The 26,388-nt window shown below is 36.9% G+C and overlaps 1 protein-coding gene across 3 annotated transcripts in view; it reads left to right on the plus strand.

Moving 5' to 3' along the window:
- Positions 1-26,388, plus strand: part of ZFYVE9 (zinc finger FYVE-type containing 9) — a 142,227-nt gene that overhangs the window by 100,723 nt on the left and 15,116 nt on the right. For all 3 annotated transcript variants that reach the window (XM_059137367.1, XM_059137369.1, XM_059137368.1), the window contains one exon: positions 4,912-5,016. In XM_059137367.1, the coding sequence (XP_058993350.1) occupies positions 4,912-5,016 (105 nt within the window). The remainder of the gene's footprint in view (positions 1-4,911; positions 5,017-26,388) is intronic.

Consider the following 26,388-nt stretch of genomic DNA (forward strand, 5'->3'; position numbering starts at 1 on the left):
CTGCCTCTCAGGAATCACTGTCCTTTGTTGCCTGAGATTCAGTGTCTTTAAAATCATTGTTTCATGTGTTCTCTGCATTTTGTTTGTTTGTTTTTGTTTTGTTTTGTTTTCAGACAGGAGGGCAAATCCAGGCCTCTTCTCTCCATTTTGGCCAGAAGTGGACATTTTATTTTATTTTATTTTATTTATTTATTTTCTTAAATAATCTCTACAACCAATGTGGGACTCCTACCTAACTCATGACCCTGAGATCAAGAGTTGCATGTTCCACCAACTGAGACAGTCAGGCACCCCCAGAAGTAGAAATTTTGAAATTATATTTTAAATCTACAGGATCTCTTTCTCTTTCTCTGTCTCCCTCCCTCCCTTTACTCTAGTCCCCATCGCTTTATCACTCCCTGGCAACTTTAGTTTTTAGTCACATTTTTTTCTTAAATTTTTTATTTTTTATAAACATATATTTTTATCCCCAGGGGTACAGGTCTGTGAATCACCAGGTTTACACACTTCATAGCACTCACCAAAGCACATACCCTCCCCAATGTCCATAACCCCACCCCCCTTCTCCCAACCCCCCTCCCCCCAGCAACCCTCACTTTGTTTTGTGAGATTAAGAGTCACTTATGGTTTGTCTCCCTCCCAATCCTATCTTGTTTCATTGATTCTTCTCCTACCCACTTAAGCCCCCATGTTACATCACCACTTCCTCATATCAGGGAGATCATATGATAGTTGTCTTTCTCTGCTTGACTTATTTCGCTAAGCATGATACGCTCTAGTTCCATTAGTCACATTTTTGACAAGGTAATTTTTCTTGCTGATTATAATCTGCTTTAGAATGAAGAGATATTTATCCTGTAATCTAGTAGCATATACTAATAATCTAGTTTTATGGCCTTTTATATCAATCCACTTATATAAACTTTATGGCCTTTTATATCAATCCACTTATATAAACTTTTAGTTTATATAAGTATCTTTATATGAAGTATCTTGCTCTCCATCACCACCGTTAGGGAGGAAAATTTTTTCTCTTTCAAGGATACTTCCAGCTGGTCTAAGAATTAAATTGACATGAGACAGATTACAGCAGAAAATTGAATTTAACTTTGTATATATGAGAACCTCACATACAGGAGGGTTCAAAAACAGAAAGGTAAAATGAGTTATATATGCCATCCTGAGCTAAGGAATGGGATAGGGGCTTGGGGCTTCCAAAGGGAGGAGGGCAATAAAATTAAGAACAAATGTTTGGTAATTAATTAGATGTTTGCCCTACCATTACAGATGGGTCTCAGATAGAATTTATCTCTGATAATAACTCTAATTCTGAGAAAGCCCCTCAGGTAGTTTAAACAAGGGCAAAAGTTTCTCTTGAGCCTACAGGGTGTCAATTGCCTGCAGGTCAAAGTGGCACATTTGGAGGAGCCTGTTTTAAAACCCTTTAAATTCTCTTCTCTGTCAGCTAGCTTACTAAGACTTATAATCTATTGATTCTAACACTTTTCCATTGTGTCTCACTCCCCTTGCCTTTCCCTCTCCCTAAATTAAGATTCCACAGTTTTATCATTAAAATCACTTTTTTTTAAATTTAAAATGTAATTCTGGTTTCTCTCTCTTTCTCTCTCTTACCCTTTGTTGTGGTGGCCCAGCAAAATGTAAACCCTAGTTAAATTTATCTTTATTAAAAAAATTCATTTTTATTTATGTGCAGTTAAATTCACCTTTTGTAGAGTATACTTCTCAAAGTTTTGACAAATGTAAAGAATTATGTTACCACCACTGTTGCAGTTAAGATATAGAACAGTTCTGTTGTCACTCCAGAAAATTTGCTAGTGCACCTCATTGATCCTCTGTCGCTATAGTTGTAGCCTTTGTAGACTGTCATATAATTGGAATTATATAGTACGTAGACTTTTCAGTCTGGCTTCTTTTACTTATCATAATGCATTTAAGATTCATCTGTGTTACGTATGTTGTTGGAGAGGCTATAATCTTTTCCTCTACCTATCTTTGGTTCTTTGGCTGAGGCCCTATAAATTAGACTGGCCAAAGAGTGATTAACGGAGACATTTTCAGGTGGCATATTCTGGTAACCTTCCATATCAATAGTTCATTCATCTTTATTGCTTTGTAGTATTCAGTTGTATGTAAGAACCACAGTTTATCCATTTACCTGTTGATGGATCTGTGGGTTATTTCTCACATTTGGTTATGAATAAAGCTGCTGCAAACATTCATGTATGAAATTTTGAGTGAGCATTAGTTTTCCTTTCTCTTGGGTAAATACCTGGATTAGGATAGTTAAGCCATATTGTACATTTAGTGTTATATAGAACTGTGGAATTCTTTTCCAACATGCCTCTAGTAGTAGTGAATGCATCTAGCATTCACAAGGAATATAAAGAATTCTTTTTTTTCTTTTTTTGCCAGCACTTGTTATTTCTCTCTCTCTCTCTTTTTTTAATTTTTGCCATTCCAATAGGAGTTTAATGGTTATTAATTTTTTTAAAAAACGATTTTATTTATTTATTTGACAGAGGGAGACACAGTGAGAGAGGGAACACAAGCAGGAGGAATGAGAGAGGGAACACAAGCAGATTCCCTACTGAGCAGGGCTTGAACCAGGACTTGATTCAGGACCCTGGGATCAGGACCTGAGCCCAATGTAGATGCTTAATGACTTAGTAGTCTTAATTTTTGTGATTTTAATTTGTATTTTGGTTATGATGAATTATTCAGAGCATTTTTTTTCATGTGCTTATTTGCCCTCCTTATGTCTTAATTTAGTGAATCTTGGGATTTTTGCTTATTTAGAAAATATTATTGTTATTTTGTTGTTGAGTTTTGAGAGCTTTTCATGTATTCTGAATATAAGTCCTTTGGTAGATATTTATCATTTGTATATTTTCTCCCAGCCTGTGGTTTATCTTTTTATTCTCTTAACAGTGTCTTTCACAGAACAAAAGTTTTTAACTTTGTTAAAGTTCATTTTCTTTTTTTTTCTTTAATTTTTTATAGATTTTATTTATTTCAGAGAGAGTTGCAAAAGCAAGGGTGAAGGGCAGAGGGAGAGGGAGAAACAGGCTGCCTGCTGAGCAGTGAGCATGACTCAGGGCTCCTCCATCCCTGGACCCCAGGATTGTGACCTGAGCCGAAGGCAGACACTAAACCGACTGAGCCACCTAGACACTCCTAACGCTTAATTTCTTAATGTTTTTATGGAGCATGCTTTTTATATGATATCTAAGAACTTACTGACCAGAATGACATCACACATATTTTCTTCCATGTTGCTTTGTAGAAGGCTTATAGTTTTATTTTTGTGTTTTATATTTAAGTCTATGGTCCATTTTTAGTTAATTTTTGTTTATGATTGTGAGGCATTGTTAGAAATCCTTTTTTTTTTTTGGTCCAGTACTGTTCGTTGAAAAGACTATCCTTTCTTCATTTACCTGGCTTCACACCCTTATCAAAAGTCAGTTGGGGCACCTGGGTGGTTCAGTCAAGCAACTAACTCTTAGTTTCAGCTCAGGTCATGATCTCAGGGTCCTAAGATCAAGCCCCTCATGGGGCGCCATGCAGAGATTCGCTCCCCTCCCTTCTCCCCCATCACACTTTTTCTCTAAAATAAATAAATAAAATCTTAAAAAAAAAAAAAAAAAGTCAGTTGACCATACCTGCATGGATCTACTTCATCCTTCATTGATAACTTTGTCCAAGCCTGAATGTGGATGAAGACAAAAAGAGTAGCCCATTCTCTGGTCTCACTTTAGATTCATGACCGATACCATTAAAGAAGCTCTCAGACCTGGCAATCTTTCCTGCTCCATAACACATTTCTATTCTCATGTTTTCTCAAATTTCCAGTGCCTCCTCTTCTTTTCTCACATTCAGCTGATGACTCAGCCCCAATTTCCCGGAGTTAATAGAAGCAGTCAGAAGACAATTTTCACACCATTCCATCCAAAAATTTATTAGTATCTATACATTTTCTTTTCTTAGCTTCTAGGACACATTTCTTTCTTGGTTCTTCTGCAGACTTCTGATTTGCCACTTTTCCCTTCCCATCATGTTCTACCTCTCAGTAAATGGAAGTATGGTCTTACAGTTGTCCCGTCCATTTAATTCAGAATCATCTTTGATTCTTCTCTTTTTTCCACATTCCACATTCAATCCGGTGACAGATATTGTCAGTTACCTCTTCAAAATATATCTAGAATCTGATAACTTCTCACCACCTTTTGAACTGTTAACACTTTGGTCAAAGTTATCACTGCCTCTTACCTGAATTATTCTTGTATTTTTTTCTGATCTCCTTTCTTCTATCCTTGTTCCCTTACCGGCTATTCTACAGAGAAGTAAGAGGGATCTGTTAAAATAGGTCAAAAACCTTCTCACTGTAAAGGCAGAGGTCCTTATGGTGGCCTACAAAACCCTATGAAATCTAGCTTTGTGCTGTCACTGTGACCAGAACTCCTACCACTCTTGCTCATTTTGCTGGTTGTGGTTAGTGCATGTGCATATGTTTTATCTACAAATAGTCATTGAGTGCCTAGGCTGTTCCAGGCATTTGGGATATAACAAGAAGAAAACAAGTGAGAGTCCCTACCTCTTGGAGCTTACTCTAGAGGGAGGAGACAGTTAACACAGAGTAATAAGTATTCAGATATTTGTTTAATATTGTACATAAGGTGTATATGAGACAGGTCTACTTCTTTATGAGAATTTATAATCTAATTAGAGAGCTAGAATATACACTTAGAGTTTTCATTATACATTTACTTATTATTTAAATTAATAGTATCTTCTAATTTTCACATTCTTTCCAGCTTATGCTGCTTTTATTACTATAAATCAAATCCTGCCATTGGTGAATGCTTTATTCTACTTCAATCTGCTTTTTCCCAGGACTTCAGAAATTACCAGTATACATTGCCAGTAGTTCAAGGTTTGGTGGTTGATATGGAAGTTCGGAAAACCAGTATCAAAATTCCCAGCAACAGATACAATGAGGTAAGATTTATCACCAAGGCATATTTTTCATTGTTAAATACACAAATGAAAATGAAAAAATATGAGTATATATAAATTTCATTTTTTAATTGATAGTGAAATCAGTTCATAATGCTATGTGACTTAGATCAGTGATGAGGAATTTCATGACAGAAAATCAAGATGTTAGGTTTGTGATTTATTTAGTCATTAGTTGTGTCATTGATTGTGCTTTTGATACTATGGTAATCAGTGACAGATTTGCATTTCAACTAAGGTATAAAATTAACTTTATAGCACTAGTGGTGGGATCTTTTCATTTTTCCCTCTTACTGTGAATATATATTATTTTTGACAATACTTAACATTTAAGCATTAACTCCCAAAATGAATTTTAAGTAAGATTTCAAAAGCAAATAAATCGTTGCATTTTGAATTAATGAATGGTTCCATTTTGTAACTATAATGCATTCTATATACACATTACAGAATGAAGTAAACAGTGTTCTTTGCTGATGTGCCCTGTGAAGTCTCTTTCCTCTTTTTTTTTTTTTCATAAAAGTATTATGAAAAGAATGTAGTTATTAGAAGCAACGAATTTGGAGCCAAAGTCCTCCACCCTTTTTGTCCTGAGAATTCTCAGCTTTCTGAATTTCTCTTTGGTGGCTGCCTAAGATTCTTTAGTTGATCACAGTGACTGACTTTAGTTGCAGGTTTTGAACCTATTAAAGTGCTGATTCCATGGAAAGTCAGTAATTCTTTTTTGTTTTCTTTTTTTAAAATTGAAATTCTATTAATTAACATATAATATATTACTAGTTTCAGAGGTGGAGTTCAGTGATTCATCAGTCTCATATAATACCCATTGCTCATTATATCACGTGCCCTCCTTAATGTCCATCCCTTCAACCCCCATCTCCCCAGCAACCCTCAGTTTGTTTCCTAAGATTAAGAGTCTCTTAATGATTTGTGTCCCTCTCTGATTTTATCTTGTTTTATTTTTCCCCTCTTCCCCTATGATCCTCTATTTCATTTTTGTTTTTTTAAGATTTTATTTATTTATTTGACAGAGAAGAGAGGCAGGCAGAGAGAGGGAAGCAGGCTCCCTGCTGAGCAGAGAGCCCAATGCGGGGCTCATCTAAGGACCCTGAAATCATGACCGGAGCCGAAGGCAGAGGCTTACTGAGCCACCCAGGCACCCCTCTTTGTTTTGTTTCTTAAATCCACATATCAGTGAGATCATATGATAATTGTCTTTCTCTGATTAATTTATTTCACTTGCTATAACACCCTCTAGTTCCATCCACATTGTTGTAAACAGCAAGAAAAAAGTCTTGCTTAAATTGAAAAGTTTCTTAAAGTTGTTTGTAAAATGTCCAATAGTAATCATATGGTTTAAAAGAAAAATCTTATTTTGAAACTCAATTTAATATAATAATGGTTAAAATTTATTTTATTATTATTTTTAAAGATTTTATTTATTGGCCCAAGAGAGCATGTACTTGAGCTGGTGCCTGTGCACATGCAAGCAGGGAAATTAGCAGGCAGAGAGAGGGAGAAGCAGGCTCCCCGCTGAGCAGGGAGCCCATTGGGATGCGAGGCTCCAACCCAGGACCCTGGGATCATGACTGGAGCCAAAGGCAGAGGATTAACTGACTGAGCCACCCAGGTGTCCCAAAATTTATTTTATTAGAAGGCTGGTAAGTCCGCAGTTATTACTTCTATTTCTTGGTTTAAAGTAAACTACCTCCTTCCCTCTGTTTTTTTTCATTTTTTTCTTCTTTCTTTTTTTCCCCTTCATTCAGCCACTTATTCATCATTCAATTGTATACTCAATTTTTACTTTCACGTAGAATCATGTAAATGTCTTATTGGATTTATAAATTCAGGAGAATGAGTTTTATGAGAATGACCTACGCGAAGAAAGGTTTTATCCATGGCTTTCAATGCAATAGCTTTTTTCAGGATAGTAGAAAATAGTAGCTAGAATGTGTACTTTATTTTTTCCTGTGATGCAATTAATAGTTTTTAATCTATTAGATAGTCCTACCTTGGAATATCAATAAGTAATAGATGAGACTAGGTAGTGTCAAATCTTTAAAATGAATGATTTTTAAATAATTTATGCCCTAAGTAGTCTTTTTTTAAATTTAATTTTGTTTATTTATTTGAGAGAGAGATCACAAGTAGGCAGAGAGGCAAGCAGAGAGAGAAAGGGAAGCAGGCTCCCTGCTGAGCAGAGAGCCTGACGTGGGGCTCCAGCCCAGGAGCCCCAGGAGCTGAGACCATGACCTGAGCCGAAGGCAGAGGCTTAACCCACTGAGCCACCCAAGTGCCCCATGCCCTAAATGGTTTTAAAAGAGATATGCTTTAAAAACACATTTATTTCTCAAATTTGAAAGTTTTTTTGTTTCACAAACATTTATTCAATATACTCTGTGATATGAAATACAAAGATGAGTTAAGAACATGATGCTTGCCTTCTGGGAGCCTGTTGTCCAGAAGTAAGATATCAGATGTCTTCTTCAAGCAGGTAATATACGTGGCTATCCTTGGTGTTTACAGTATGGTGCTTGGGTTGGATCTGTTTATAAAAGTCTATCTGTAAAAAGCTATGAGGCCTCCATAGTTATGTCAGTACCGACCTAGGACATTTATGACAACTGCCATTTATATAACCTGTCTTTATCTGCCTCCTAGGTTTATGGTTGTGCAGGTTCAGATATCTTTTTTCAAAAACAGTAACTGTATTTCTTATTGTTTATTATATTTCATTTTCAATAAAGTTTACCAACTATATATTATTTATTTTCCTTATTTGATTTAGCAGACTGACTTCCCTTCTAATTTAGTTTTTATTTAAACTCCTATTTTATGTTTGTTTATTTCAACTCAGTTCAATGTTTCTCTCTCAGTCTCGGATATTTGAATTGTGTTGGTAATAATTCTTCGCTTTGTAGCTGAAAAAAATAATTTCTTTTTTTTAATATCTTATTTATTAATTTGACAGAGAGAGATCATAAGTAGGCAGAGAGGCAGGCAGAGAGAGGGGGAAGCAGGCTCTCCACAGAGAGCCCGATGTGGGGCTCAAACCCAGGACCCTGAGATCATGACCTGAGCCGAAGGCAGAGGTTTAACCCACTGAGCCACCCAGGCGCCCCTGAAAAAAATAATTTCTTATATATTACTCAAGATAATATTGTTTTTCCTTTTATTTACTTTTCTTTGTTGATACCTATAGTCTTCCTTATTTTCTAGACTGTGTTCTCTATTGCTCTAAAGCCTTTGCAAAAGCTATTTCCTTATTGATGCACACTCTCCCTGTTCATTACCTGCCTAACTCTTGCTCATTTATCAGGTGTCAGCTTAGATGAATAAGCTTTTAGTTAACTCCCAGTGAGGATGACTCTCCCCTGTTATAAACATCTCTAGAATTCTACACATACTGTGTGTGTAGTGTTCATTATATTTGTACTTCCTTCTTTAGTGTCTATTTTCTCTACCAGACTTTTTCTTCTTCTTCTTCTTCTTTTTTTTAAGATTTTATTTATTTGTTTGACAGATAGCACAAGTAGGTAGAGCAGCAGGCAGAGGGAGAGGGAGAAGCAGGATCTCCGCTGAGCAGGAAGCCTGATGCAGGGCTCAATCCCAGGACCCTGGGATAATGACCTGAGTCAAACGCAGATGCTCAACTGACTGAGCCACCTGGTGCCCTTCTACGAGACTTATTTCAGTGAGGAACTATGTCTGTCTTGTTTACCACTGTATCATTAGCAGATACTCTAGTAAATACTCTAGTAAAGAGTAATTACATGAGAAATATCTATTGAATGAAGACATGAAAGAGAACTAATATAGTTAAAATGATGTGAAAACAAGTGCTAAAACTTACTGCAGGTTTACTAAAAGTTTAGAAAAAGGAGAGCTCTAATAATTGGAGCAGTCAGGAGTATTCCTTTATTTCCTGTTGATCCTGAATCCCTAACAGCCAGAGCAGCATGTTCCATGCAGGACAGGTTTATAAATGTTCATGTAAATGTCATATAAATGTAAATGGACAGTGAATGATGTTCAGGCACGAGAAAGAGAAGGGTGGAAAAGAACAAGTGAAAAGGGTGATAGAGGGGCGCCTGGTGGCTCAGTGGGTTGGGCCGCTGCCTTCAGCTCAGGTCATGATCGCAGGGTCCTGGGATCGAGCCCCGCATCGGGCTCTCTGCTCGGCCGGGAGCCTGCTTCCTTCTCTCTCTCTCTGCCTGCCTCTCTGCCTGCTTGTGATCTCTCTCTGTCAAATTTAAAAAAAAAAAAAAAAAAAAAGGAAAAGTAAAGGGTGATAGATGCCTGCAGAAAAAAGGCAGAAAAGCACCAGGGATGGGCATGTTTTGAAAGGAGGATAGAAGATAGCAATCTGCCCAGTGAGGAAGAGGCTAAAGTGGACTGAGAGAGAAAGCTGTGCAAAGAAACTCCTGGGTTTTCAAAGGACTTCAGAAGTCAGGCAAAGGAATCTAGACTTTAATATGATAATCTGTAAATAGATTGTACAGGTTCTAAAGCAGAGGAGTGACTTAATGAAAGTGAGCTTTAGAAATCTCAGTTTTGGCAACTATATGTAAACTGGAGAGAGGGGGCCACTAAGGAAAGATTTTAAGCTTAGAAAGCTAGAAGACAGTACTTCTGGCAGCATGGAAAATTTAATAAATGAAGTAGTCTTTTTGTATAAATTCTCTAATCTCCTTCATCAAGGCCACTCAAGCTCTCTGTTGATTTAGGTAACCCTACTCATGTTACAATGATGAGATTATTTTGGTCATTGTAGTAACTAACATGTATTGTTAGTTATATTAAGTTAATGTTGTAACATTTATTGACGTTTACTATGTAGCAGGCACTATGTATTTTTACACTATCTCTATGAGATTGGTATGTTTAATTCCTTTTAATAGATGAAGATATTAAGGCATAGAACGAGCAGGTGGTGGAGCCATAATCAAACCTAGGCAGTCTGGTTCCAGTATCCTTACTCCTAGTCACTATACTAAACTGATTTTTATAGACATCCTTTAACAATTATCACTATGACTTTAGGGCCTTTAGTGAGGTAATCAAATTTAAATGAAGCTGTTAGAATGAGCCCTAATCCAGTATAACTGATATCCTTCTAAGAAGGGGAAATTTGGACCCATACACTCACAAAGGGAAGATGATATAGAGAGACATTAAGGAGAAGATGGTCACCTACAAGTCAGGGAGAGAAGCCCAGAACAAATCCTTCTTTTACAGCCCTCAGATGGAACCAGTTCAGCCAACATCTTGATTTTGGATTTTCACCTTCCAGAACTGTGAGACAATACATTTCTGTTGTTTAAGCCATCCACTTTGTGGTACATTGTTATAGCAGTTTTGGCACATTCACACACAGGTCCACTTTAATAGCTGCAATGTCAAATGAAGTAAGTAAAAAAAGAAAGAAAGAGGTCAGTGGGGTAGAGAAGTTGAGCTCTGTGATTGCCCTACTTTACTCTCTGTTGTTTCTAGGCCATAGTGCAGGTAGGCGAAACCCAAACTGAATCTGAGGTCTCTCTGAGTTGAAGAGAGAGTTGAGAATGTAGGGAGGTCATAATGGCTAGAATTTGCAAAACAGATTGCTGGAAATAAAAGAACTCTGGAGGGACGCCTGGGTGGCTCTGTTGGTTAAGCAGCTGCCTTCGCCTCAGGTCATGATCCCAGCGTCCTGGGATCGAGTCCCACATCAGGCTCCTTGCTCAGCAGGGAGCCTGCTTCTCCCTCTGCCTCTGCCTGCCATTCTGTCTGCCTGTGCTCGCTCTCTCTCCCTCTCTCTCTCTCTGATAAATAAATAAAATCTTTAAAAAAAAAAATAAAAGAACTCTGGAAATACACAGGAGGTTCCCACTGTGTCTTCAGCTGACTACTAATCAGTTTATGTATGTGAGAAAAACGCTGGAAAGATACAAGTAAAACAATTCCTACAGGCCAGGCATAGTTTGTGTTCTTACCGGCTAGAATGAACTAGGGGCAGATTATTCCTATCAAAACAAGTTATCCATAGGTTCAACTTGCCCTGATCCTACTTATCAAGCTTAAGAGAAAGGCTTAGCAGGATGAAGGAAAGAGCATGTTAAGGATAGACAGACATGGAAAATATCAAAAGACCCAAATTGGATTTCAAGAAATGAAAATGACAATGAAACGAAAAATACGCTGTATGAATTTAATGGTAGATTAGACACTGCCAAAGAAAAAATTAGTAAACTTAAAAGCATAGTGATAGAAACTATCCAAAAGAGACATAAAAAGAAAAGACTGAAAAATTAAATGAACAGCACATGATTGAACTGTGGGAGATGTTAGTTGGCCTAGCACTATAATTGAAGTCCTCAAGGAGACAAGAGGTAAGTAAACAACAAATATTTGAAAACTCAGTAATCAGAAATTTTTAAAATTAGAAGTATAAAGGGTATCAGGAAGCTCAATGAATTCCAATTGTAGAAAACATGATGAGAACTACATTTAGGAACATTATAATCATCTTAATTAAACCGCTTAACACCAGAGCTAAAGAGAAGAATCTTAAAAGCAACTAGAGAAAAAAAAATCCACATTATATGCTGAGGAACAAATATAAGAATAACAGCAGACTGCTTATCAAAACAATTCAAGCCACAAGAAAGTACAGTGAATCTTTAAAATACTGAGAAAAAAACACATCAACTTATACCCAGTAAAAAATATGTTTCAAAAAGCAAAATGCTTTTTCAGAACTATAAGAGCCAAAAGAATCTTTTACCAGTAGACCTATTTTATAAGAAGTGTTAAAGGAAGTCCTTCATGGAGAATACCAAATAATGGAACTCTGGATCTTCATATAGGAGTATAGAGCAACAGAAATGGTAAATATGCAGGTAAATATAAAATCTCTTTAAAAGACAGTTGTTTAAAACAAAAATCATAAAATGTATCGAGTTTATAACATATGTAGAAATAAAATGCATGACAAAAATACCACAAAAGCCAGGGAAGGGGAGATGGAAGTAGACAGGTATAAAGTTCTTAAATGTCATAGGATATGGTATATTACTTGAAATTAGACTGATAAGTTAAAGATATAAACCCAAAAGCAACCACTAGAAAAACTAAAGAGGGATAGCTAATGAGCCGATAAAGAAGATAAACTAGAATCATATAAGGACTGAAAAAGAAGAAAAAGAAGAGATGGGACAAGTAGAAAATAAATAGCAAGATGTTAGATTTAAATCTAACCATTTCAGTAATCAGTTATATATAAATGGTCTAAACATCCTCAATTAAAAGACAGAGATCGTCAAATTGGATGCATAAGCAAGATTTACCTCTGTGCTATGAATAAGAAAACCACTTGAAATATGACAAATAGTTTAAATGTAAAAGGGTGGAAAATGATATACCATGGTAATATTAATCAAAAGAAAGCTAAGCTTGAGTGGAAAGAGGACTATCAAAGTGTATTTCAGAATGAAAAGTATTACCAGGAATAGAAAGTTTCATTTCATAATTATTAAGGGATCAGTTCATCAAAAGGATGTAACAGTCCTAGACATTTATGCATTAATAACTGAGCTTCAAAATTCTTGAAGCAAGAAATGATAGAACTATAAGGGTAAATAGACAAATCTATGACTATATTTGGAGATTTCAATATCCCTGATTTAATAGTTGTTTGAAGTAGACAGAAAATCAGAAATATAGAAAACTTTAACAACACTGTCAACCAATTCAACTTGAGTGGTTTTTATAGAACACTCCACCCAAAAGCAGCAGAGTGCACACATTCTTTTCCCATATACATAGAACATTAGAAGATAGGCCATATTCTGTGGTATAAAACAAGTCCTGATAAATTTAAAATGATTCAAATTATACAAAATGTGGTCTCTGACAACAATAGTACTAAATTAGAAATCAATATCAGAAAGATCTCTAGAAAAATCCCCAAATATTTGGAAACAAAATACACACTTTTCAATAATCTATGGGTCAAAGAAGAAAGCCAAAGGAAATTAGAAAATATTTTGAGCTGTTTGAAAATGAAAACATGGCATATCAAAATTTGTGGGATGCAGCTAAAACAGTGATTAGAGAGAAATTAATAGCATTACTTTTTATAGTAGGGGGAAAAAAAGACATTTCAAATCAATGACCTAATCTTCTACCTTAGGAAATTAGAAAGGGAAGAATAAAATACAAAGTAAATGGAAGAAAGAAAATAATAAAGACAATACCAGCAGTTCATAAAGTAGAAGACAAAACAAAAAACAAAAAACAAAAACAAAAACCCAATTAAGAAAAATGAAACGATGGTTGCCTGGATAGCTGTCAGTTAAGCATCTGCCTTCTGCTCAGGTTATGATCCTAGGGCACTGGGATGAAGCCCTGCATTGGGCTCCCTGCTTAGTAGGGAGCCTGCTTCTCCCTCTCCCTCAGTCCCTCCTTGGATTGTGCTCATTTGCTCTCTCTCAAATAAATAAAATCTTAAAAAAAAAAAAAAAATGAAACCAAAAGCTAGTTCTTGAGATCAATAAAATTGACAGACTTTTAGTCAGACTGTTTGGGCTGATGGCCCAAGACTGATAGTCAAGAACACGAAATACCATTATGAGATGTGCAAGGGGGGTTGTCAATACCAGTCCTGTAGACAGTAAGCAACAAGGGTATATTATTAATATATTTGTGCCAGTAAATGTTCAGCTTAGCCAAAATGGACAAATTCCTTGAATGTCAAGCTTTTGTATCATACTTCAGAAAGCATACCATGAGTTTCCCTGTATTTATTGAATATCCCTGTATTTAATGAAAGAATTGAATTTATTGTCACAAACCTTCCTACAAAGAAAAGCACAGATTCCAGGGTTCCTGGGTGGCTCAGTCAGTTAAGTGTCTAGCTTCAGCTCAGATCATGATCTGAGGATATTAATGTTCTTATATTAATGTTCCATATTAATGTTCTTGGCATTAAGCCCTACATTTGGTTCCATGCTCAGTGGAGAGTGTGCGTCACTCTCCCTCTGGCCCCTCCCCCCAACTCATGCTTTTCCCCTCTCTCTCTCTCTCTCTCAAATGATCTTTAAAAAAAAAAAAGAAGGCACAGGTCCAGATGCTTTCCCTTGTGACTTTTACTAAACAATAAAGGAGGAAATAACACCACTTCTGAAAAAAAAAAAACACTCAGAAAATAGATGAGGAGGGAATCTCATTCTATAAAACCAGCATTACACTAGTAACAAAACTAGGGGGGGGGGAAATTACAAGAAATGAAAACTGCAGACTTGTATCCCTCATGAAGATAGTTGCATAAATATGTAACACGTTTTTAGTAAATACAGTCCAGCAAAACACAAAATGATAGGGTACATCATGACTAAGTGGGGTTTATTCCAAAAACACTAAGTTGGTTTAACATTCAAAAATCAATCTGTAACTCACCATATTAGCAGGATGTAAAAAGGTGAATCACATGATGTGAATTTGACAAAATTCTACTTTCATTCAAAATGTGTATGTGTGTGTATATATATCTTGGCAGTCCAACAGTAGAAGAGAACTTCTACAACTTAATAAACACACCTACGAAAAACCTACAATTAGTATATCAAATGGTGACAGAATAAATGCTTTACTATTTAAGATTAAGAACAAGGAGAGGATGTCAACTCTTATTTCTATTCACCATTTCAGTGGAGCTTCTAGCCAATGTAATAAGACAAGAATAGACAAAATTAACAAGAAGACAAAATAAGATGAATATAGACTGGAAAAAAGATTGTTTTTCTTCACAGATAACATGATTGTTTACTATGTAGGAAATCCTACTCTCTCTCTCTACAAAAGGGCTATCAGATCTAATAAGTGAATTTAGCAAGATCCTTGTGTAAAAATCAGTCATATTTCTGTACACTAATAATAAACATTCAGAAATTAGAATTTATGGGGCACCTGAGTGGTTCAGTCAAGCCTCTGACTTGACTTCAGCTTAAGCCTCTGACTTGACTTCAGCTCAGGTCATGAGCCCATGGATCATGAGATTGAGCCCCACATTGGGCTCTGTGCTCAGTGTGGAGTCTGCTTTAGATTCTCTCTCCCCCTACCCCCCTCCTTCTCTCTTTCTCTCTCACAAATAAATAAAATCTTAAAAAAATAAAGAAAGAAAGAAGACCCAAATAAGTGAAGAGGGATACTGTGTTTATGGATTGGAAGATTCAATCTTGTTAAGATGTTGGTTGTCCCCAGATTGAGCTGTAGCTTCAACACAATCTCAGTCAAAATGCCAGCAGGGTTTTGTTGTTGTTGTTGCTGCTGCTGTTGTTTCAAATTGAGGTGCTGATTTTAAAATTTATATGGAGATACAAGGAATATAGAATAGCTAAAACAACTTTTTAAAAATATTTTTATTTATTTATTTGACAGAGATCCCAAGTAGGCAGAGAGGCAGGCAGAGAGAGATGGGGGAAGCAGGCTCTCTGCTGAGAAGAGAGCTGGATATGGGGCTCGATCCCAGGGCCCTGAGATCATGACCTGAGCTGAAAGCAGAGGCCTAACCCATTGAGCTACCCAGGCACCCCTAAAACAACTTTAAAAAAAATTTATTATTTGACAGCGAGAGCATGAGCGACGTGGGGGGCAGTGAAGGGTCAGAGGAAGAGGGAGAAGCAGACCTCCTGCTTAGCAGGGAGCCTGATGTAGGGCTTAGTTGCAGGACCCTGGGATCATGACCTGAACTGAAGGCAGATGCTTAACTGACTGAGCCACCCAAATGCCCCTAGCCAAAACAACTTTGAAAAAAGAAGATAATTCAAGTACTTGTGCTACCTGATGTTAATAACCTGATGTTATTTAATAATAACCTGATGTTATTTAAAAGGTAGAGTAATCAAGATGGTATTATTTTGCTGTAAATGCATACATACAGATCAATGGAGCAGAGTAGAGAGTGATTTCAAATGCTGTTTCTATGGGGGTATACACATGTCAAAATTCATCAGACTGTACATTTTAAATATGTATGTTTTGTCAATTTTAAGTATAATTGTAAAAAATCCGGTTTTGTTTTGTTTTTTTAATATAGTGTGCATTCAACCTATTATCAGGTTGCTTTGGGAATAGAGCCAAAGAATTAGCCTAATGTCAAAATCTGAAGTCTCAAAGTTTTATTAATCCTTTACTCAGGTACCAAAGAATAGAGAAATTTATGTTGGTTGTGATATAATGCAAGACTCTGTGAAATTATATGTCTGTACAATTCCCCATCTAGTATAATTTAGGCTGGATGGCCTCTTGAGATTCCTTCCTACTCTGTGATACTGAAATAGGAGCTTTGGTTTATTTTAATTCAAGGCTACGCATATTCTTCAGAGAAATGTGAACTTACAAAATCATGATTTCATAGGTTCATTGTAGCACTAGCAAGAACAGATGGCCCTAAAATCTGTCCTGAGGAATGTTTTATTTTCTGGCTTTCAAAGAATACATTTCTTTTCTCTTAGGGGAGGAGGAGCTGATAGTCCTCTTTTCAAAAGAATGAAAGGAGTCGCAAATTCAACAATAGATTAAAAAAATTATTCACCAAACAAAAATTATTCACCACGATCAAGTAGGATTTATTCCGGGGGGGGGGGTGCAAATGTGGTTCAATATTCACAAATCAATCAGCGTGATATATCACATCAACAAGAGAAAGGATAACCATATGATCACTTCAGTAGATATAGAAAAAGCATTTGACAAAGTACAACATCCACTCATGATAATAGTCCTCCACAAAGTAGGTTTAGAGGGAATGTACCAGAGGACTTGAAGATGGGTGCTAGCTTCAGGACACAGGTGAACTCCAGCTGATGGGAAAGATGTTTATATTGTTCCAGAATATCTCCAGGCAAGGATATTCTTCTCTATTCCATCATTACTCAACTCAGTGTTCTTTTCTCAGTTCCATTTCTTTCCCTTCACTCTTGATTTTCTCTTTATCCGAATTCATAGCTAATTCAAATGTTTTACCTTTTAGGAATCCTTCCTAGATTCTCCATTCCCCAGACAGTATCATTCTTTCTTTCCTCTGTTTTCCTAGCTTTCTTTATTCATGTATCTTGTATAGCTGATGAGTATGAAACCCCTTCTGCTCTGAATTTTGAGTCCCTTGAGGGCAGAGATCTTTCTTTCTTCATTTTATCTCTGGTACAGAGCTTTCATAAATTTTCCATGTCCCTGCAGTATCTTTCTACCTAAAGTCATTGTCAATCACTTGATAAATGTTTATAGAATTAAATTGTTAAAACTTACTAGGTACCTAATCTATGTGACACTGCAATTATATATGAACCAAAAAAAAAATTTTTAAATCATGCTAACAACATTTACTCTCCATATAACTTCATGAATAACTCCAAATCCATCCCTATTTAATATGGTTAACTAATTAGTATATTCAGCAAATATTTATTGAGCACCTACTGTAAACAAGGCCCTGTGCCAAGCCTTACACAGTATATAGAAATTGTAGCTATTCCTCAGGGTCTTTGGAACTTCCGTGCATATAAATTCCTTTCCACTTTAAATCAGAAGATTAAATAAACTGTCCTTTTAACATGAGATTCAGGAAATTGAAGCATGTGGCACGTTAATTCAGAGATGGATTAGATGTTTAACTCTTCAAACATTCCTCAACACAATCATTCCTAGAATTGTATTCTTTTAACTGGCTTTTAACAGTTATAATCTTCGGGGATGGCTGGACTCTGGATGGGAAACACAGGAAGAAAAAGGTTCTGTACCTTCACTTGATATGCTAAAATAGCCTTTTGAGATAAGACCTGAGTAGCATTTAGCCCAGTTCCTGGCTCAAGGTTGACCTTCCATGGATGCTATTTTGCACATACTGTTGTCACAGCAATTGTTTCCTTGCCTTTTACTGGTATGTCATTTGCACTAATTCCCCAGTTTTTAGGAAGGGTCTGAATCCCATTATCTTGTAAGAGGTACTTGGTTGAATTACTTGCTACTGATTTTTAGGTTGCTTTACAATTTTATAAGCAGAGTAGAGGAAACAGGTCTACAAATTTTAGTGCAAACACATCATCAGTACTTACTGTGTTCTTGGTGCTATTCTAAGCACTTTATAAATATTTATTTATTTAATCCTCATAACTGTATGAAATAGTTACTTTTATTATCACCTCTACAGAGGAGGAAACAGACACGGAAAATTAAGTAACTTGCCCAAAGGCACACAGAGTTAATAGCAAAGCCCAGTAATACAGGCAGTCTGGCTTGAATTCTTATTCTTAATCATAATCCAAAGCTGAATGTTGATGATTTAAGAAGTACAGTGTGCTATGGCAGTTCAAAGAAGGAAGCAGTCATACTGGTGTCTGGGAATTCAAGAAGACTGCATGCAGGAATTGGTATTTTTACTAGGCCTTGTTTTGGGGGGTAGAGTTTTTAGGTGCTTGGATACGGAGGATGAAAGGGAAGGCTAAAGAGCTCAGAGATAGGAAATGGTAGCACATCAAGAAGTAGTCCTGCAAATAAGGATATGGTAGGAAGGGAAGCAAGACAGGAAAGCTGGTATGGAGTAAGAGCATGGGAAGCTAGTTATTTTGAGCAGAGGGCAGGGTAGAAGAGATTGACATGATCAGCGTTGTGCTTTGGTAAATATGGAAACATTGTGTGAAATGAATCAGAACTGACAGAGAATGACTACAGAAAAACCTTATTGTCCAGAAGAAAAGAGGTAGTTATATCTTTTTTTTTCTTTTAATTTTTATTTATTCATTTGGCAGACAGAGATCACCAGTAGGCAGAGAGGCAGGCAGAGAGAGAGGAAGGGAAGCAGGCTCCCTGCCAAGCAGAGAGCCCAATGCGGGGCTTGATCCCAGGACCCTGGGTTCATGACCTGAGCTGAAAGCAGAGGCTTTAACCCACTGAGCCACCCAGGCGCCCCAAGAGGTAGTTATATCTTGAACTCTGGGGAAAATAGGAATAGATAGAGGAGATATTACAGAGTTTGAATCAATAGAGCAGAGAAATAGCACAACTAGAAAGTTGCATATTTGTATCATCATATGACAAAAGTAACTTTATTTTATGGTCAGCAAAGTCCTTTGAATATCTGGGAAACTCTTGGTATATATGCACGTGATTTTAAGAAGGTAAAAGTGCTCATTTATAAAGAAGTATGAAGTTTGTTTATCTCATTGGGCTTGAAATTGACATCTGGGGAAATTATTTCTTAGAAGCTAGCTAATTTATTTAGAATGTCTGAATTGAGAATATTAATCTGCTTAGTGTAGACAAAGTTAGAAACCACTTTAGCCTAATGATTTAGAAGAAATGATCTAACATTCTTTAAATTTATTTATTTTTATTTTTAATTTTTTTATTTTTTAACATTCTTTTTTTTTTTTTTTAAAGATTTTATTTATTTATTTTACAGACAGAGATCACAAGTAGGCAGAGAGGCAGGCAGAGAGAGAGGAGGAAGCAGGCTCCCCGCTGAGCAGAGAGCCCGATGCGGGACTCGATCCCAGGACCCTGAGATCATGACCCGAGCCGAAGGCAGCGGCTTAACCCACTGAGCCACCCAGGCGCCCTATTTTTTAACATTCTTTAAATTGCTGTGTGTGGGGTTGCCTGACGTGCTCAGACAGTAGAGCATTCGACTCTTGATTTTGGGATCATGTGTTTGAGCCTTGTGGTTGGGGATAGAGTTTACTTAAAAAAAAAAAAAAAATTACCTGGGGCAAAGAATATATTATATGTTAATTTAAAATTATATGTGATTATAGCAGTTCTTCATGTGATACAAATATAAACTGCAAATGAGAACCTAAATTAGTCTATCAGTTGACTTTGCTAAATAGGACTCTTCTGCTGACTTACCGTGTTTGCAGAAAATTTCCTTAAAAGTAATCTTTGGAAAACCCTGACAGAAGTGGTTTGAATTAGTGAGGTTGATAAATATCAGTGTGAGAGGAATATTCAGTTATTATTTGGATGCCTCTGGTGATGTAGTAATATATTAAAACACTAACTTTTCGAGAGTTATAAACAAAACAAAATAAAGCCAGGAGATCATGATATCTTAGAATTGTATTGATATACTATCTAGGAATAAATTTAACCAAGAAAGTAAAAGACTTATACTTTAAAAACTACAAAACATTGCTGAAAGAAATGAAGAAAACCTAAATAAATGGGAAGACATATCATTCAGAGTGGATCTTCGGATCCAATGCAAGCCCTATCAAAACTCCAGTAGCCTTTTTTTTCCCCAGAAAAGAAGAAGCCAGTACTCAAGTTCTTTTGGAATTGCAAGTGTCTCTAAAGCCAAAATAATCTTGTATAAGAACAAAATTGGAGGAGTCATCCTTCCCATTCTCAAAACTTACTGCAAGACTACAGTTATCAAAATAGTGTGGTACTAGTATGGAATAGATTTAAGAATCCAGAAATAAATCCATACTTTTATGGTCAGTTGATTCTGACAAGGGGGCCAAGACCATTTAATGGTGAAGGAATAGCCTTCAACAAACGGTGCTAGGACAACTGGATTTCCACATGTAAAAGAATGAAATTGTACCCCTACTCGCCATATATCAAACTTAATTGAAAATGGATCAGTGGGGACATCTGGGTGGCTCAGTTGGTTAAACATCTGCCTTCGGGGGCGCCTGAGTGGCTCAGTGGGTTAAGCCGCTGCCTTCAGCTCAGGTCATGATCTCGGGGTCCTGGGATCGAGTCCCGCATTGGGCTCTCTGCTCAGCAGGGAGCCTGCTTCCCTCTCTCTCTCTCTCTGCCTGCCTCTCCATCTACTTGTGATTTCTCTCTGTCAAATAATAAAAAAAAAAAAAACAAAAAAAAAAACAAAAAAAAAACATCTGCCTTCGGCTCAGGTCATGATCCTGGGGTCCTGGGATCCAGTCCTGCATTGGGCTCCTGCTCAGCAGGGAGGCTATTCTCCCTCTTTCTGCTGCTCCCCCTCCTTTGAGCTTTTTTTCTCTCTCTCTGACAAATTAAATAAAATCTTAAAAATGAAAATGCATCGGTGGCCTAAATATAAGAGCTAAAATGATGGAGCTCTTTGAAAAAAAAATAAATCATGATGGTAACTTCTTAACTTTGGATTTGGCAATGGATTCTCAGATAATTTACAATGGGACAAGTAACAAAAGAAAAAATAGATTGGACTTAATAAAAATTAAAATTTTTTTTCATTCAAAGACATTAACAAGAAAGTGAAAAGACAGCCTACACATGGGAGAAAATATTTGCAAATCATACATCTGACAAGGGTCTGATATCTAGAAGATATAAAGAATTATTGTGACTCAACAACAAGACAGTCCCGTTAAAAAATGGGCAAAGGGCAACTTTTTTAAAGATATGTCCGTGGAGACAAGGGAAACAAAAGCAAAAATAAACTATTGGGAATGCATCAAATTAAAATGCTTCAGCACAACAAAGGAAACAATCAACAAAACTAAAAGGTGACCTGTAGAATGGGAGAAGATATTTGCAAATGATTTATTCCAGTAAAGGATTAATATCCAAAATATATAAAGAAATTATCAAATTGAACACCCAAAAAACAAGTAATCTAATTAAAATGGGCAGAAGACATGAATAGACATTTCTTTAAGTAAGACATCCAGATGGCCAACAGGCACATGAAAAGATGTTCGTCATCATTTACCATCAGGGAAACAATGAGATACCACCTCACACCTGTTAGAATGGCTAAAGTCAGCAACACAGGAACATTGGGTGTTGGTGAGGATTTGGAGAAAAAGGAACACTAATGCATCATTGGTGGGAATCCAAACTGGTACAGTCACTGTGTAAAACAGTCTAGAAGTTCCTCAAAAAGTTAAAAATAGATATGGTGCCTGGGTGGCCCAGTTGATTAAGCGTTTGAATCTTGATTTTGGCTGAAGTCCCGATCCCAGGGTTGTGGAATTGAGCTCTTCTTCAGGCTCTGTGCTCAGTGGGGAGTTTGCTGGAGATTCTCCCTCTCCCTTTGCCTCTCTCCCACTCACACATGAGCACTCTCTGTCTCTCTCAAATAAATAAATTTTTAAAAAGAAAGTTAAAATTAGAACTACCCTCTGACCCAGCAATTGCAGTACTAGGTATTTACCCAAACAATACAAAAACATGAATTCAAAGGTGTACATGCACCCCTATATTTATAGCAGCATTATTTACAATAGCCAAATTATGGAAGAGCCCAAATGTCCATCAAGTGTTGAATGGATAAAGAAGAGTGGTGTATGTACACAGTGGAATATTACTCAGCCATCAAAAAGAATGAAATCTTGTCATTTGGAAGGACATGGATGGAACTGGAGAGTATAAGGCTTTGATATAAGTCAGAGTAAGACAAATACCATATGATTTCACTCTTATGTGGAATTTAAGAAACAAAACAGATGAGCAAAGGGGGGAGAAAGAGAAAGAAACAAATGAAGAAAACAACTTTTAATTACAGAGAACAGGGAATAAACTAATGGTTACCAGAGGGGACATGGGTGGAAGGTGGGTTAAATAGGTGATGGGGATTAAGGAGTGCACTTGTTGTGATGAACGCTGTGTGATATATGGAATTGTTGAATCACTATATTGTACACCCGAAACCAATAAAACACTATGTATTTTTTAAAAGATTTTATTTATTTATTTGACAGAGATCACAAGTAGGCAGAGAGACAGAGAGAGAGAGGAGGAAGTAGACTCTCCGCTGAGCAGAGAGCCGGATGCGCAGCTCTATCCCAGGACGCTGGGATCATGACCTGAGCTGAAGGCAGAGGCCTAAACCCACTGAGCCACCCAGGCTCCCCGACACTATGTATTTTTTGAAATGGATAGTGGACTTGGGGGACCTGGGTCGCTCAGTGGTTGAGTGCTTGACTGTAGGTTTCAGCTCAGGTCATGATCTCAGGGTTGTGGGATCCAGCTGTCATGGGTCTCTGCACTCAGCATGAAGTCTGCCTGAGAGTCTCTCCTTCTCCCATTGCCTCTCCCCCTGCTTGCTCTGTCTTGAGAGAATGAGAGAAAGCATGAGCAAGGGGTGGAGTAGAGGGAGAGGGAGAAACAGGTTCCCCCTGAGCAGGGAGCCCAGCACAGGGCTCGATCCTAGGACCCTGGGATCATGATCTGAGCCAAAGGCAGCTACTTAATTGACTGAGCCATTCAGGTGCCCCTAAATGAAATCTTTCTTTTCTTCTTCTTCTTCTTTTTTTTTTTAAATGGGCAAAAGACTTACATAGACATTTCTCCAAAGAAGATATTCAAATAGCCAATGAGCAGATGAAAAGATGCTTAACATTATTAGTCAAATGCAAATCAAAACCATAATGAGGTACTTCTTCATACCTACTAGGATGGCTATAAAACAACAACAGAAAATAACAGGTGTCAACAAGGATATAAAGAAATTGGGCCCCTTATATGTTATTGGTGAAGATATTAAATGGTTCCTCCACTATGAAAAGCAGTTTGGCAACTCCTCAAAAAATTGGACAATAGGGTGGCTCAATGGATTGAGCCACTGCCTTCGGCTCAGGTCATGATCTCAGTGTCCTGGGATCGAGCCCCGCATCGGGCTCTCTGCTCAGCAGGGAGCCTGCTTCCCCCTCTGTCTCTGCCTGCCTCTCTGCCTACTTGTGATCTCTCTCTCTGTCAAATAAAATAAATAAAATCTTAAAAAAAAAAAAGAAAAAGAAAAAAAAAATTGGACATAGAATTGCTGTATGGCCCTGCAATTCCACCTCCAGGTATATACCCCAAAGAATTGAAAACAGTTACACAAACAAGTACATCCACACATACACTTAGAGTAGCACTATTCACAATAGTCAAAAGATAGGCATAGCCGAAATGTGCCTGGATGGATAGATGGATAAACTCTGGTGCGTGTATATTGTATGTGTATATGTGCATGTGTATAATTCAGCTATAAAAAGAAGTCAAGTACTGGTTCATGCTACACCATGGATGAGCTTCCAGAACGTTACATAAGTGAAAGAAGCTAGACACAGTGGTCACATATTATATGGTCCCATTTGTGTGAAATAGCCAGAATAAATTCATACAGAATGCAGATTGGTGGTTAAAATTAGGAGAGGAAGAAACCAGTTAGAGGAAGGTTTTTTACTTTGGAGTGAAGGAAGTGTTTTGGAACTAAGTAAAGGTTATTATTGCACACCATTGTTAATGTATTAGATGCCACTGAATTGTTCACTTTGGAATGGTTGATTTTATGTATGTGAATTTCACCTCACATTATTTTGTTTTGACTGTGTTGATACAGAAAGTTGTCAGAACACTCATCTGGTATTTCTCACACTGTAGTACTGCAGTTTGTAATGTAAGAGGAAGAACTGAGTAAAACAAAACTTTTGGACTAGATTTTTGAAAGATTAAAGCCTTGTAAAGGGTTGAATCAGGAAGGTGGACAAATGGGATGGCATGAGGGAAAAAATGGAAACTAGAAAACAAATTATCACTATCCTGTTTCAGTCAGAAGCCAGAGTTATTACCGAGATAACATGAGTTCAGATTTGCTTAGTAGATATAAAATGGTGGCCTGTGAGTTTTTTCAGGTTAGGTTCAGAATTACTATCTTAAATCTTTTGATAAGAACAACAAATCATTTGTTGAAGAGACTTTTTTCAATTAGATATTCTTTCCTGCTTTGTCGAAGACTAGTTGACCATATAGTTGTGGGTCCATTTCAGGGGTGTCTGTTCTGTTCCATTGATCTGTGTATCTGTTTTTGTACCAATACCATGCTGTCTTCATCACCACAGCTTTGTAATATAACTTGAAGTCTGGAATTGTGATGCCTCCAGCTTTGCTTTTCTTTTTCAAGATTGGTTTGTTTCTTCAGGGTCTTTTGTGGTTCCATACAGATTTTAGGATTATTCTAGCTCTGTGAAAAATGCTGGTGGTATTTTGATAGGGATTGCATTAAATATGTAGATTGCTTTGGGTAGCATACACATTTAACAATATTTGTTCTTCCAGTCCATGAGCATGGAATGCTTTTCCATTTCTTTGTGTCTTTTTTATTTCTTTCATGAGTATTCTATAGTTTTCAGAGTACAGATCTTTTACCTCTGTGGTTAGATTTATTCCTAGGTATCTTGTGATTTTTGGTGCAATTGTAAATGGGATCAATTCCTTGATTTCTCCTTCTGCTGCTCCATTATGGGTGTATAGAAATGTAACAGATTTCTGTATGTTGATTTTATAGCAACTTTGCTGAATTCATATACCAGTTCTAGCAATTTTTGGGTGGAGTCTTTCAGGCTTTCTACATGGAGTATCATGTCATCTGAAAATAAAGTTTGACATCTTCCTTGCCAATTTGGATGTCTTTTACTTTTTTTGGTCATCTGATTGCTGAGTCTAGAACTTCCTTTGCTGTGTTAAATAACAATGGTGAGAGTAGACGTCCCTGTCTTATTCTTGGCCCTAAAGGAAAAGCCCTCAGCTTTTCCCCATTGAAGATTATATTAGCTATGAGAAAAAGACCATCTCTTCAACAAATGGTGCTGTGAAAACTGGTCAAAAATATGCAGAAGAATGAAACTGGACCGCTTTCTTAAACCATACACAAAAATACCCAAAATGGATTAAAGACCTAAATATGAGACAGGAAACCATTGAAATCCTAGAGGAGAACACAGGTAGCAACCTCTTTGATGTCAGCTGCAGCAACTTCTTACTAGGTAAGTTTCTAGAGACAAGCGAAACAGAAGCAAAAATGATTAGGACTTTATCAAGATAAAAAGTTTCTGCAGAGCAATGGAAATAATCAACAAAACTAAAAGGCAACCTTCAGAATGGGAGAAGATATTTGCAAATGACATATCTGATAGAGTTAGTACCCAAAATCTATTAGGAACATAACCACATTCAACACTCAAAAAAATAATTCAGTTAAGAAATGGGCAGAAGACAAAAACATGCATTTTTCCAAAAAAGACATCCAGATGGCTAACAGACACGTGAAAAGATGCTCAACATCACTCATCATCAGGGAAATACAAATTAAAACTCAATGAGATATACCACCTCACACCTGTCAGAATGGCTAAAATTAACAACACAGGAAACAACAGATGTTGGCAAGAATGTGGAGAAAGAAGAACCTGCTTGCACTGTTGGTGGGAATGCAAACTGGTGCAGCTACTCTGGAGAGCACTATGGAAATTGCTCAAAAACTTGAAAATAAAACTACCCTACAACCCAGCAATTGCACTACTAAGTATTTACCCAAAAGATACAAAGTTATTGTTTCAAAGGAGCGCATGCACCCCGCTGTTCATAGTAGCATTATCAACAATA

This window comes from Mustela lutreola, chromosome 10, assembly GCF_030435805.1.
Source record: "Mustela lutreola isolate mMusLut2 chromosome 10, mMusLut2.pri, whole genome shotgun sequence".
Taxonomy (NCBI): domain Eukaryota; kingdom Metazoa; phylum Chordata; class Mammalia; order Carnivora; family Mustelidae; genus Mustela; species Mustela lutreola.